This window comes from Trachurus trachurus (genome assembly GCF_905171665.1).
Source record: "Trachurus trachurus genome assembly, chromosome: 9".
NCBI classification, from domain to species: domain Eukaryota; kingdom Metazoa; phylum Chordata; class Actinopteri; order Carangiformes; family Carangidae; genus Trachurus; species Trachurus trachurus.
In genome coordinates, this window is record NC_139895.1 from 103,644 (window position 1) to 116,385 (window position 12,742).

Genomic DNA, 12,742 nt, shown 5'->3' on the forward strand with positions numbered 1-12,742 from the left:
ATATGAAAGAGTGAAAAACAAACGTCGCCGGGAAAAACTCAAACTCAATAATGAGACGACAGAAGACCTGACGCTGACGCCTCCAACAAGAAGAAAACTGTTGTAAAAGAGAAACCACCAGTCCTGTTTAAATGACGGGTTCATTGCAACAGGTGATTCACCTGCTCCACAGTGTGTAATAGGATGAGGCCCCCTGCCCCCCCCCCCCTCACCAGAGGCTGCCTTCATCAACTAACATCTCCATGTTTCTCACATTCTCTGTTATAAACTACAAACTGTCTTCTTGTCTGTAACAACATCTCTGTCCTGGGTGATGATCCCTCCTCTGTTGCTCACCCTGAGCTTTCTCCTGGTTTTCCCTGTTAAAAGGGTTTTCCATGGAGTTTCTCCTCAGTGGATGTGAGGGTCTAAGGACAGAGGATGTTGTTATGATGGGATGTAATAAAGCCCTTTGAGATGAACCGGTGGGTTATACTGATAAAACTGTCTGTCGTCGTCAAGGAAACGCTCCCGTCAGCCACACTGCAGGACTGAAGCTGCTGATCAATAACTGATGAAGGTTAATGAGGCTCCGCCCACATTAACTATTAACTATGAGGGTTAGGGTGTGTGTCTGTGTGTAGGTGTGTGTGTGTGTGTGTGTGTGTGTGTGTGTGTGTGTGTGTGTGTGTGTGTGTGTGTGTGTGTGTGTGTGTGTGTGTGTGTGTGTGCATTCACTCGGAGACAGACTTATGAAAATGAAAATAAACTTTATTTAAACGTGAACAGAGACAGAGCGGGTCACATGCGGCAGGTGTCGTGGAACGCCTCGAGCGTCCTGAAGTCTCTCCACGTCGGGGGAAGTCCGTCCTGCAGGAAGCGGCCGCAGCGTTGGCATGGCGACTGGAACAGCTTGATGTAGCTACGCAACCAGGTCTGAGGACGGAGAGACAGACAGGTGAGAGAGACAGACAGGTGGAGACAGACAGGTAGGGATGTATACCGTGGACCGGTACTTTTTGGTACCGGTCCATAATTGCGTCGGTACCAGAGTACCGTTAAGATTCTGGACTAACGGTACTCTTATCGGTACTTTTTGAACGTCTCCCTAAGCGTCACGTAATAATGACACCGCCACCACAGCAGCTTGTCACCCCCCAATTTCCACTGGTCCGTCAGCGCAACAGAACCGCTACAAGGCGGTCGCCACAGCTGCAGCGGCGGTGCGTGTGGAGCGAACGAGTCCGGCCCGGTCCGTTCGCCTGTGTCGGGTCGTCATGTGTTTGAAGCCTCGCACCGAGACCCAGCAAAGTACTTTAATTCATGTTGGAGGCGGAGGGTTGAGTGTCCAGTAGAGCAGCAGGTCAGTGAGGAGACAGAGGAGGCTCCAGCAGCTTCATGTTGCTGCTGAGGAGCAGAGTGTCAGAGCGACCTGATGTCACTCCGCTAAGAAAGGAGGAGAAAACTCCGACTGTGGAAACAATGAGCTGCTTGTGTCGTTTATTCTGCGGTAACACGTCTCATAAACATGGATGCAAACAGCGGCCGAAAAGCGAAACTCGCTTTTTTCATGACCAATTAGGTGACTCATGTGAATCGTTCAGATCCGAAGAGTTTTTGTTTTTGGGAGGGGGGGGGGGGGGGTCTCAGCGTCTCAGCTGGGGTCAGTAAAATGTTTTTCTAACAGGTTGACAGTGACAATCACGTGAAACTGAGGTGAACTCATTCATGGCCTCTGATTATACTGATAACAGCCGACCTCCAATGTTGACGCGCGACATGCGCGCTCATTAAAGCGGCGCGTATCCGCGTACATCGGTGCGACGGCGACGCCGTTTTCCCCCCCCGTGCATGTGGAGCTGTGGCCGCGGACATGCACGGTTCCCTATGTTGCTGTGTCAGGCAGGTGTTTCCACGGAGCTCTGCCCCGTTTCAGAGGTGAAGGAAGCCCTGAGTGGAAAGACGTCGCCTCCGCGATGTAGAATGTGTTCAATTAAAGTGAAACTAACACATTATATAGGCCTATATGTCCATTACACACTGAATGAAACATTACATGTCTTTATTTATTCAGTTTATTTTAATAGTAACAATTATGACTAACATTCAGTGAAGACCTAAAAATCAGTATCTCCAAAATGGAAATATTGCAAAGGTTGATTTTTTTTTTAAAGCATTTTTAATATAGAAATGTAAAAGCCTACTGAAAACTATGTCCATCTATATGCACTCAATACTTGGTTGGGGTTGAACTACTGGAAATTGCCTTATTGTAATGTACTTATTTGTTAATGGTGAGCACCCCCCCCCCCCCCCCCCCCCCCCCCCCGGGAAATTCCTCTCTTTTTTGGTCCTGACCCGTTTGCATCCCTGCATAAATTGACTGGTCTACGGCGTGAAGAACATGGACCGGCTGCTGTGGATGCAGCGTGTGTGTGTGTGTGTGTGTGTGTGTCAGCGCTGTACACAGACACACACGCACACACGGGGCGCAGCGTCGTAGCAATGAAGTGAAAACAACCTGCAGATCACCTGAGCTGACGTGAGCTGTGAGTCAGAGCAATACAACTTTAAGAGTAAAAAAGCTAAATATTCATCAAGATCCATAGAAGGAGATCCTATTTTATCATGATGACAGATTAACTGCAGCTTCTGCAGGTTAACTGTTGACTTGCTCAGGGTTTAAAGGAGGTGTTCCTCTCTGCTGTCAATTTTTTATGCTGGTTGCTGCCCCCCTAATAAAAAACAAACAAAAAAAAAAGGTTGAATCTTTTAACATCATTATTTTTTACACTAAATTACATGTTGTAGTATCGATAAGAGTATCGATAAGTATCAGTACCGATAAGGAGTATCGGTATGGGTATCGGTATCGATAAAATCCTAACGATATACATCCCTACAGACAGGTAGAGAGACAGACAGACAGACAGACAGACAGGTAGCTGTCTCACCATAAAGGACCGAACCACCACGTCCGGCATCTGTGGCAGCTGGTAGTGCAGCAGGGCGGTGGTGGCGTGGTCCGTAACCTAGCAACAGAACAACCAATGAGAGCGCTGCTCACGGACGCCATGTTGGATCTACACAACCAATGAGAGCGCTGTCTTACCTTCTGGAAGACCTGGTACTGAGACTTGGTCCAGATGTCCAGCTGGGGGGGAGGGGCAGACAGAGGGGTTACCATGGTGACAGAGAGAGAGGGGGGGTTGCCATGGAGACAGAGACAGAGAGGGGGGGTTGCCATGGAGACAGACAGACTGGCGGGTTACCGCGGCTACGCACCTTCCCGTCCTCGTTGTAAACGTTCTCGTTGAATCCGCGGACGACGGTCCGGTCGATGAACAGCGAGCGCATCACGACGATGGCCTTCAGCACCTTACCCAGCGTCACCTGAGGGTGAGACGGGTCAGAGAGACAGACAGACAGGTCAGACAGACAGGTGAGACAGACAGGTGAGACAGAGAGAGACAGGTGAGACAGAGAGACAGACAGGTGAGACACAGACAGACAGGTCACTCACCAGCAGCACGGCCGACGTGCCGTTGGGCCGGAACAGCTCGATGCTCATGTCAGGAAACATCCGGCCGATCCGAGAGATGACGTCATCCACATACCTGAGGTCAGAGGTCAAAGGTCAGAGGTCAGAGGTCAGACTGGGTCTTCTAATCATCTGATCAAACGCCAATAATTAATAAGGGTTACTTTAAGGGTGAAGGGTCTGAATACTTTCTGAACACACTGTGTATCGGAGGTGAAGGGTCTGAATTAGGGTTGTATATCTCCACCACTGAGGCCGATTCGATACGCATCTCGATACGCTGCCACCGATACGATACATTAACGATACACCCAAGCTCCTGTCGATACGATGCGATTCAAATGCGATTTGATAACGATATGACTTAATTACAAAGAGATTCGGTTCGATATGATGTTTGATACAGTTGTGATATGAGAGTTTCTTCCCACATCAAGTTTATTACCTCAATACCATTCTGCTTTACTCTCTGTATCAATTTGAGGCATGTAGCCTATATTTGGTTAATTTTTACAGGGAAAACCTGTCAAATCATATTTGAAAGGTACAGTCTAGAGGAAATAAATGGTGGAAATGAAATCCAGCTCAATCATATGGGCTAGTCTTGTGTGGTGGCACCTCTGCAGTTTGGTCTTTTCCTATATTATAATAATAATAACTTTATTTATATAGCACCTTTAAAAATACAAGTTTACAAAGTGCTTCACAAAACAACTTAAAAGAGACAAGTCACAGATGTTTTGTTGTGCACAGGACATTTCTGGGTGGAGAGTCTGTGTTTTCTCTCCAGCCAGTGACAAAGCTCAGGTGTAGCTGCGTGCAGCAGCAGAGTAGGAGAGCTAACGTTACTTTACTAGCCCTGCTAGCTGTCCCAGATGCTAACCGCTACCACTAACTAGCGGTTAGCATCCGCGGCTACCACCGCTTCCCAGCTCACTACAACCAGAGCCACAACCACGGCCCTCCTCCTAGTTACAGCCGCTGACGGCCGAGTATTGACCCACCGCCTCACTCGGACTGTTTACTTCTCTTGGCGGCTCTGACTACAGCTGCTGCTACTGCTGCCTGCTGCCTGTCAGGGGCAGGAGGCTGCGCACGGCTTTTGCGGTGGTGCATTCAGGTTGCCTCGGAAAATGAAATGATCGATTTAACCATGGAATTTACCGATGTAGAAGGCTAGAAGAGATGCATCGCAAATTCAACCATAAATTATGTCCGATGTAGCCTGAATCTACCGGTGCAGTCGCATCGCATACGTTTATATCGGACCACCGATATGAATCGGTGAATCTCCACATCCCTAGTCTGAATACTTTCTGAACACACTGTGTATCGGAGGTGAAGGGTCTGAATACTTTCTGAACACACTGTGTATCGGAGGTGAAGGGTCTGAATACTTTCTGAACACACTGTTCTGGTTCTGGTTCTGGACTCACTGAGGAGGCAGCACCAGAGTACTGGGCTGGACTTTGGGCCGTCTCTTGGCTGAAGCTCCCATCTGATTGGCCGATCGCTTCAGTGACTGTTGGTTCAACAAGCTGGAGGCCAAACCGGCGTGGTACTGCAACTACACACACACACACACAGACAAACATCATCATCATCATCATCGTCCTGATGTAGTCAAGTCTCCTTATTGTTGCAGTTTCACCTGCAGAATCTGGTCTCAATAAAGTCGATACATTAATATATTAGTAACATCTCCCCTTTAAAAACTATGACAATGAATTGTGTTTGCATTGTAATTACTGATATTCAGTGAAAAAGGCTTCATGGAATCAACCATGACAACGCTGTCCTCACACCAGGTACTCTTACATATTCCATATTCAAACCCCAACTTTAAACTTTAGAAGAACAAACAGAACATTTTGAGGCTCACAGCGAAAATGGAGCTGCAAGTAGATGAAACATTCACGGCCTCAGATCTCAGGTCAGATGGCTGGTTCAGACTGTGTTCAGACCGAGTTTGCCTTGTTGGACCACTTGTAGGACCGAGTTTGCCTTGTTGGACCACTTGTAGGACCGAGTTTACCTTGTTGGACCACTTGTAGGACCGAGTTTGCCTTGTTGGACCACTTGTAGGACCGAGTTTACCTTGTTGGACCACTTGTAGGACCGAGTTTGCCTTGTTGGACCACTTGTAGGACCGTGTGTACCTTGTTGGACCACTTGTAGGACCGAGTTTGCCTTGTTGGACCACTTGTAGGACCGAGTTTGCCTTGTTGGACCACTTGTAGGACCGAGTTTGCCTTGTTGGACCACTTGTAGGACCGTGTGTACCTTGTTGGACCACTTGTAGGACCGAGTTTGCCTTGTTGGACCACTTGTAGGACTGTGTTTATCTTGTTGGACCACTTGTAGGACCGAGTTTACCTTGTTGGACCACTTGTAGGACTGTGTTTATCTTGTTGGACCACTTGTAGGACCGAGTTTACCTTGTTGGACCACTTGTAGGACCGAGTTTACCTTGTTGGACCACTTGTAGGACCGAGTTTGCCTTGTTGGACCACTTGTAGGACCATGTTTACCTTGTTGGACCACTTGTAGGACCGTGTTTACCTTGTTGGACCTATTGTAGGACTGAGTTTACCTTGTTAGACCACTTGTAGGACTGTGCTTACCTTGTTGGACCACTTGTAGGACTGAGTTTACCTTGTTAGACCACTTGTAGGACCGTGTTTACCTTGTTGGACCACTTGTAGGACTGAGTTTACCTTGTTAGACCACTTGTAGGACCGAGTTTACCTTGTTGGACCACTTGTAGGACTGAGTTTACCTTGTTAGACCACTTGTAGGACTGTGTTTACCTTGTTGGACCACTTGTAGGACTGAGTTTACCTTGTTAGACCACTTGTAGGACTGTGCTTACCTTGTTGGACCACTTGTAGGCCTGGAGCAGCTGAGAGTATAGAGGAGTTTTGTCCTGGACCGGGTCCAGACTGAGGAGGCCGCTGTTGTGGAGAGGATGAGACTCAGAGGGACGACCCACCAGACCGCTGAGACGCTCCAACTCACTGGGACACAAACACAAACAGATCACAGTCACAGTGTTAACAACAGTATCCACCACTTTCCGGAGAATGACGCTGGGTGTTGCCATGACACTCCATTCCACCGTTACTGTATTGTTGATAGCATAGACTGGTTGATAGACATTGGCCGCGATGACTGCAGCAGCTAAGCTAACAACTACGATAACCATGACTAATTACAAAAACGTGCACACAGAAATAGTAATGTTTGTTCAATACTTTGTTTTAAAGACTTAAACATCAGATTTAGTCAAAACGGTTTTGGCAGCCCAGAGCCCCCACATTTGGTACCTACACCGGTGGCTAATAGGGGTGTAACGATACACAAAAGTCACGGTTCGGTACGTACCTCGGTTTTGAGGTCTCGGTTCGGTTCATTTTCGGTACAGTAAGAGAACCAAATGCAAAACATAAATTTGCTTGTTGTTTATTAGGAATTTTTCTAAACCAAATTTACATGTTTTAGTCAAATGTAATTATTTTACTCACCTACTAATGTTATGTTATAGGTACATTCTGTCCCTGATACAAATAAACTAATTAAGCTAAACTGAACCATTATAATATGAAAAAAAATATAATACTGTTGTAAAGTGCTGCCTAATTCAACAAATTATTCTCAAATTAACAAAACGTATAAAATAAGCCTTACAATGAATAAAATATTCACAAATAAACAAAACAAAAAAAAACTTCTCAACACAACTTTTTTTTTTTTTTTTTTACATGCGGACTGACCATAGGGCAATGTGGGCAAATGCCACAACGGCTGCCTGGTGATGCAACCGTTCGGCCGCAAATAAATAAATGAATGAATAACGCGGATCATCACGATCGGCACAGTGCGTAGTGTCAACACAGCAGCGACGTGCGCCTGCTCCTGGCGCATCTGCAGCAGATCCACAGGTGCTGGAGCTCGGGCGCAACACAGACACAGAGAGAGAAGAGAGAGATAGACGGACGGACAGACGGACAGAGGGACAGGCAGACAGACAGAGAGGAGATAGGAGCCACAGCCCTCACCTCCACTCCTCCTACAAGCAGGAGTCTTCAAGCCTCTGTTTTCTCGCTAGCGGTAGCATTAGCGGTAGCCACGACGTAAACAGGCTGCACGTGTAGCTGCAGGCGAACTGTAAACACACACAACTTCTGTACCGAAACGCACTCGTTCTCAGCGCTGTGCCGAACCGAACGCCCCGTACCGAATCGGTTCAATACGAATACATGTACCGTTACACCCCTAGTGGCTAACGCTACCAGTTAGCCGCTAACGCTACCAGTTAGCCGCTCGCTAGAACTGGTGGCTAACGCTACCAGTTAGCCGCTCGCTAGAATGCTACTAAAACCCACTTCTGTTGTGGTGTGACGCAATGGATCATGGGAAAATAAAGTGGTGGATAGACTATAATTCATTTATTGTAGATATTGTTTTCCTTTATTGTTATTGCTCAATACATTGTGTATGAATTCCTCCACCTAGCGTTGTGGTTGTATATTTTTCATGCTGCATTTAGGTGAAATTGGGCAGACGGCAGACGGACATAAACAAGCCTCTATGTAAACAAGTAAACAAGTGGTCCGTCAGCACGAGGCAAAACAATACACGTGACAATATGTTGTCATGGCGATGTGGTATTGTTTTACCGTCTTTCTCTGGACTTCTGTGACTAAAACGACATCTGGTTTGTTAGCGACGGCCGTCTGCCCGACTGCAGGTGAATGCAGCATCAGTGTAACGCTCCATTCCTCCTCACTGCGTTACCACGGTGACTGAGCCGACAGCTCCGGTGTCTCCGCTGAGTTTCCGTGGTTTCCTACCGTCACCATGGAGACACCACATGGCCGCAGCACCGAACGTCAACAACGTAGCCTGTTTTGCCTGTTTTGCTCTTCCTGTGGAATTTTATGTTTACGTTTCCATGGTTTCAGTAGTCGCGGTAAATGCATGGATTTTTAATTTGTTTTTCAATGTAAATGTGTAAAACACATGGATCATCACAGCAGCTTTTAACAGTGGATATCACACAGACTGACATCCGTGTTAAAAGCCAGCGTTAATAGATCCATGTGTTTACCGTAACTATGACAACGACTGAAAACCATGGAAACGTAAACGTGCAATTCCACCAAACCGGCTTCTGGTTTTAACCATAGATGACGTTGGGAAACTTGTGGATATATGAATGATATGAACAGCTAATTCAGAGCTGAAAGGAACACTTCACTTTGTTGATTAATGAAAAACAGACTGAAGAACCAAATAATCCACTTTCATGAAGACAGAACAGGAGAAGTTACACAATGTCCCTTTAATGGTCATTTTTCACACAAAAATGACAACAAAGAGTTGTGATAACGTTAGCTCTTCTAAACACTTTCACTTTCAGTCTGACAACAACAACTCTCGTCGTCACCCAGTTGTCCTGGTGACGGTTGTTAGGGGAGCCACGCCTCCACGACATGTCACTTATAAACAACATGACGGCGCGTCTGCAGTGTGCAGACCTGATCAATAACCAATAACCAATAACCAATAACCAATAACCACTAACCAATAACCAATAACCAATAACCACTAACCAATAACCGATGTTGGTTATCTGACAGACATTCGCTCCTTCTCAATACATTAAACATTCATATAAAATATAAGATGTGTTTAAATGCAATAAAAAGATAGTGTGTCACAGAGCAGACTTAGCTCTACCATCCTGTGGTGGTGTTGAGCCATCAGGTCACATGACCTGGGAGATATTGAGCTCTAACGCTCAGATTTACTGTATAAAATATATTAAAAATCCATGTGACCTGTTGACTCAAACTCAGGATGGTAGAGCTCAGCCTCCTATGACACACACATGTTGTTATTGCATTTAAACACATGTTGTTATTGCATTTAAACACATGTAGTAGCCTATTTTCTACGAATGTTTAATGTATTGAGAAGGAGCGAATGTCTGTCAAATATCCAACTTCAAACTAACTTCACTGCGGAGTCAGTGGACCTGGTCCTGGTCCTGGTCCTGGACCTGGTCCTGGTCCGGTAGCTGCTACACCAGTATATAGGCTATGTGTAGCTGCTACCCTACCCCCCGTGAGGACAGACAGACAGACAGACAGACAGACAGACAGACAGACAGACAGACAGACAGAGAGAGAGACTGCTGTGTGATGGAGCGGAAGCTGGAAGCCTTGGGACTGTGACTGATGGAGCTGTGAAGCCTCAGACCATGGATACAGACAGACTGTGTGATGGAGCTGTGTAGACTTACTTCACGTCCCTGTTGACCGCCTGTAGATTGTCCTGGAACTCGGCTATAAACTGTAACTAGCAGCAGCTGCTCTATACTAGTCTCTAACCCCCGGGAGGACAGTGTGTGATGGAGCTGTGTATAAAGAAGCCATGGATGGATGTGTTATTGTGACTTACTTCAGGTCTCTGTTGACCGCCTGTAGGTTGTCCTGGAACTCGGCTATAAACTGCTTCTCTCGCCCCTCCAGAGTGTCTCTGTTCTTCATGTGTAACTAGCAGCAGCTGCTCTATACTAGTCTATATACTGGTCCCTAACCCCCGGGAGGACAGACAGGTAGGTAGACAGACAGGTAGACAGACAGACAGGTATAGAGACAGGTAGACTGTGTGTAGACTTACTTCAGGTCTCTGTTAACCGCCTGTAGATTGTCCTGGAACTCGGCTATAAACTGCTTCTCTCGTCCCTCCAGCGTCTCCTTGTTCTTCATCCCGTCCTTCAGGGACTCGAACACGCGGCTGACGCTGGAGCGCAGCGCCTGGATGCCGCTGATGGCGTGAGAGAAGGCGTCCAGGTTCACCCCGACATTCACCACGTCCGCCATGTTGTCTCTCTCTGTTGTTTCTCTGTTGTTTCTCTGTTGTTTCTCTCTGCTGATGCTGCTGCTGCTGCTGCTGCTGCTGCTGCTGCTGGCGCGCCGAGATGACGTCACAAAGCCGACTAAAAACACTGCTTTGTGTAAATAAAGTTTATTTAAAAAAAGAAAAAAGCGGACAAAGCATGGATATTGAAATCTGATTGAAATGAGCTGTTTGCACATTGAACCTAAACTAATGAAGCCTCTAAGTTACTGCATATTTACAACATTAATCATTAGATTCATTCATCTTTATTTCTATAGCACATTTCATACCAAGGCAACTCAATGTGCTTTACATAAAGACTAAACATTAAAAAATAAAAATAAAGAGAGAAGCATAAAACAGAATAAAAACAAACACTAAAAACAGAGTTAAAAGCAAGAGCAAATAAAAGTAAAATAAAAGTAAAATAGATAAAGTTTAAAGTTCTTAATAAAAACAAACACAGCAAATCAAAGTAAAATAAAAGAAAATAGATAAAGTTTAAAGTTCTCAGCTATAAGCACATGAAAAGAGAAATGTTTTTAACCTGGATGTAAAAGTGCTACAGTTGGGGCTGATTTCAGTTCTGCTGGTAGTTTGTTCCAGTTGTTGCAGCATCACAGTTAAATGCTGCTTCTAATGGTTCCGTCTGCATCTTTCCATAGTCATTTCTGATGAGGGATGCACAAAGAACTTTGACTAGTTCATATATTATTGATTAATTAATTAATTTTTTTAGCTCCTTTGTCGTCAACTTATGGGGGCTTGCCAACATGTGCAGACGCCTTCAGTCATAATTATCATGGGGCCAAAGATAATTCCATTGGGCCTTGAGTTGGACATAATGGGTCACAGTGTCATCGCCATGCGTGTTTATTGACAACAACTGTAGCGACAACTGCACAACTAACCCTAAACTAATATAACTAAACTAACCCTAAACTAATATAACTAATATAACTAAACTAACCCTAAACTAATATAACTAATATAACCTTAACTGAGGCTGAAGCAGCGGAGATGAACTACAAAGGACATGAAAATCGCCTAATTTTCTCCTAAACCACCGGCCCGATTTCAACCAAACTTCTGCGTTGGACTCCCCTCGGCCCCCCACATGACATATTGGATTTGGAGAAATCTGAAGAAATAAAATTTTTGGTAAAAAAAAACAAAATTTTCGACACCCACGGGGCTTAAAAATGTTGGAAAACGGCCTGGGTCATTTTCTCCATTTTCTCCAAAACCACCGGCCCGATTTCAACCAAACTTCTGCGTTGGACTCCCCTCGTCCCCCCACATGACATATTCAAATTTGGAGAAATTGGAAGAAATGTAATTTTTTTCTGACCGCGTCAGAATTTGTCACATAAACTTTGTATCGATCAAAATAAAATTTGATGAGATCGACCGTAATATATTTACTTTTTTTTTCCCATGAGGCATTTTTAATTCAATGTTGCCTAATGCAAATAAAAACGTGTGGATGGAAACATGGTCAGTGTCTGTTTCTAAAAACTTTACTGAGAATGGTTGGTGGCCTGGTTGTCATGGCAACACCGGCAGCTGATGTTAGCATTAATGATAATCTACGGCAAAAGTTTTCACACCAAGAAACCACAGTCACATGACCTCAACGCCACGGTCACATGACTTCATGTTCAGTTCAGTGTGTTTATTTCAGTCTTATAAAAACAAATACAAAGGTATAAATACAAAACAAAACACAACAAATCAGAACAAAAACACAACAAGCAATACAATTCACTTTGAACGAAAAGGTGTCGGCTGAAGCATCGTCTTATACCCTTCTTAAATTAACATTTAAATTAAACAAATTAACAGTTCTAACCTGAGAAGACCACTATTATTTGAGAAACCAAAGACTCAAACTACTGTAAAAGATCACTGTCTTTCTGTTAGAGGGGTGAACATCTGGAATAATTGTCCTGAAAATATTAAATTATGCTGTACTCTAGTCAGCTTTAAAAAACTTTATAAGAACAACATCATTTCTCGTTACAGTATGGAAAATTAAGTTAAATGATTTTGTACTATTTTGGGTTGTGCGCTGTGTACAATTCTTTATTTTGTTGTGATCAGAAATAGGCTACTGATTAATTTCAAATGTCTGTGATCTGATCCTTTTGTATTAATGCGTAAATATATATATATATAGGCCTATATACATATATATATATATATATATATATATATATATATATATATATATATATTTTTTTTTTTTTAAGGTAAAAGGGGTAGGGGTATATAAGCTTTGGCTTCAACCTACACCCTTTTGGTTATATAAGC

At 44.6% G+C, this 12,742-nt stretch overlaps 1 protein-coding gene across 1 annotated transcript; it reads right to left on the bottom strand.

Annotated features, from left to right (window-relative positions):
- Window positions 1-772: 772 nt before the first annotated feature.
- Window positions 773-10,456, bottom strand: med27 (mediator complex subunit 27). The gene is made up of 8 exons (XM_083978339.1): window positions 10,208-10,456; window positions 6,393-6,537; window positions 4,957-5,087; window positions 3,503-3,596; window positions 3,265-3,372; window positions 3,092-3,133; window positions 2,934-3,011; window positions 773-915 (listed from the first exon to the last, which is right to left on the bottom strand). The coding sequence occupies exons 1-8, from the start codon at window positions 10,408-10,410 to the stop codon at window positions 781-783; spliced, it is 936 nt and encodes a 311-aa protein (XP_083834465.1). The 5' UTR covers window positions 10,411-10,456; the 3' UTR covers window positions 773-780.
- Window positions 10,457-12,742: the final 2,286 nt, after the last annotated feature.

Bases quoted from the DNA above. Each gene is read 5' to 3' on its own strand.
- med27 (XM_083978339.1), bottom strand. From the start codon at position 10,410: ATGGCGGACGTGGTGAATGTCGGGGTGAACCTGGACGCCTTCTCTCAC. The intron at 3,597-4,956 runs GTGAGTCCAGAA...CTCTGACCTCAG, and splicing joins ACTCTGGTGCTGCCTCCTCA to GTATGTGGATGACGTCATCT. The intron at 3,373-3,502 runs GTGAGTGACCTG...TCTCACCCTCAG, and splicing joins GCACGTCGGCCGTGCTGCTG to GTGACGCTGGGTAAGGTGCT.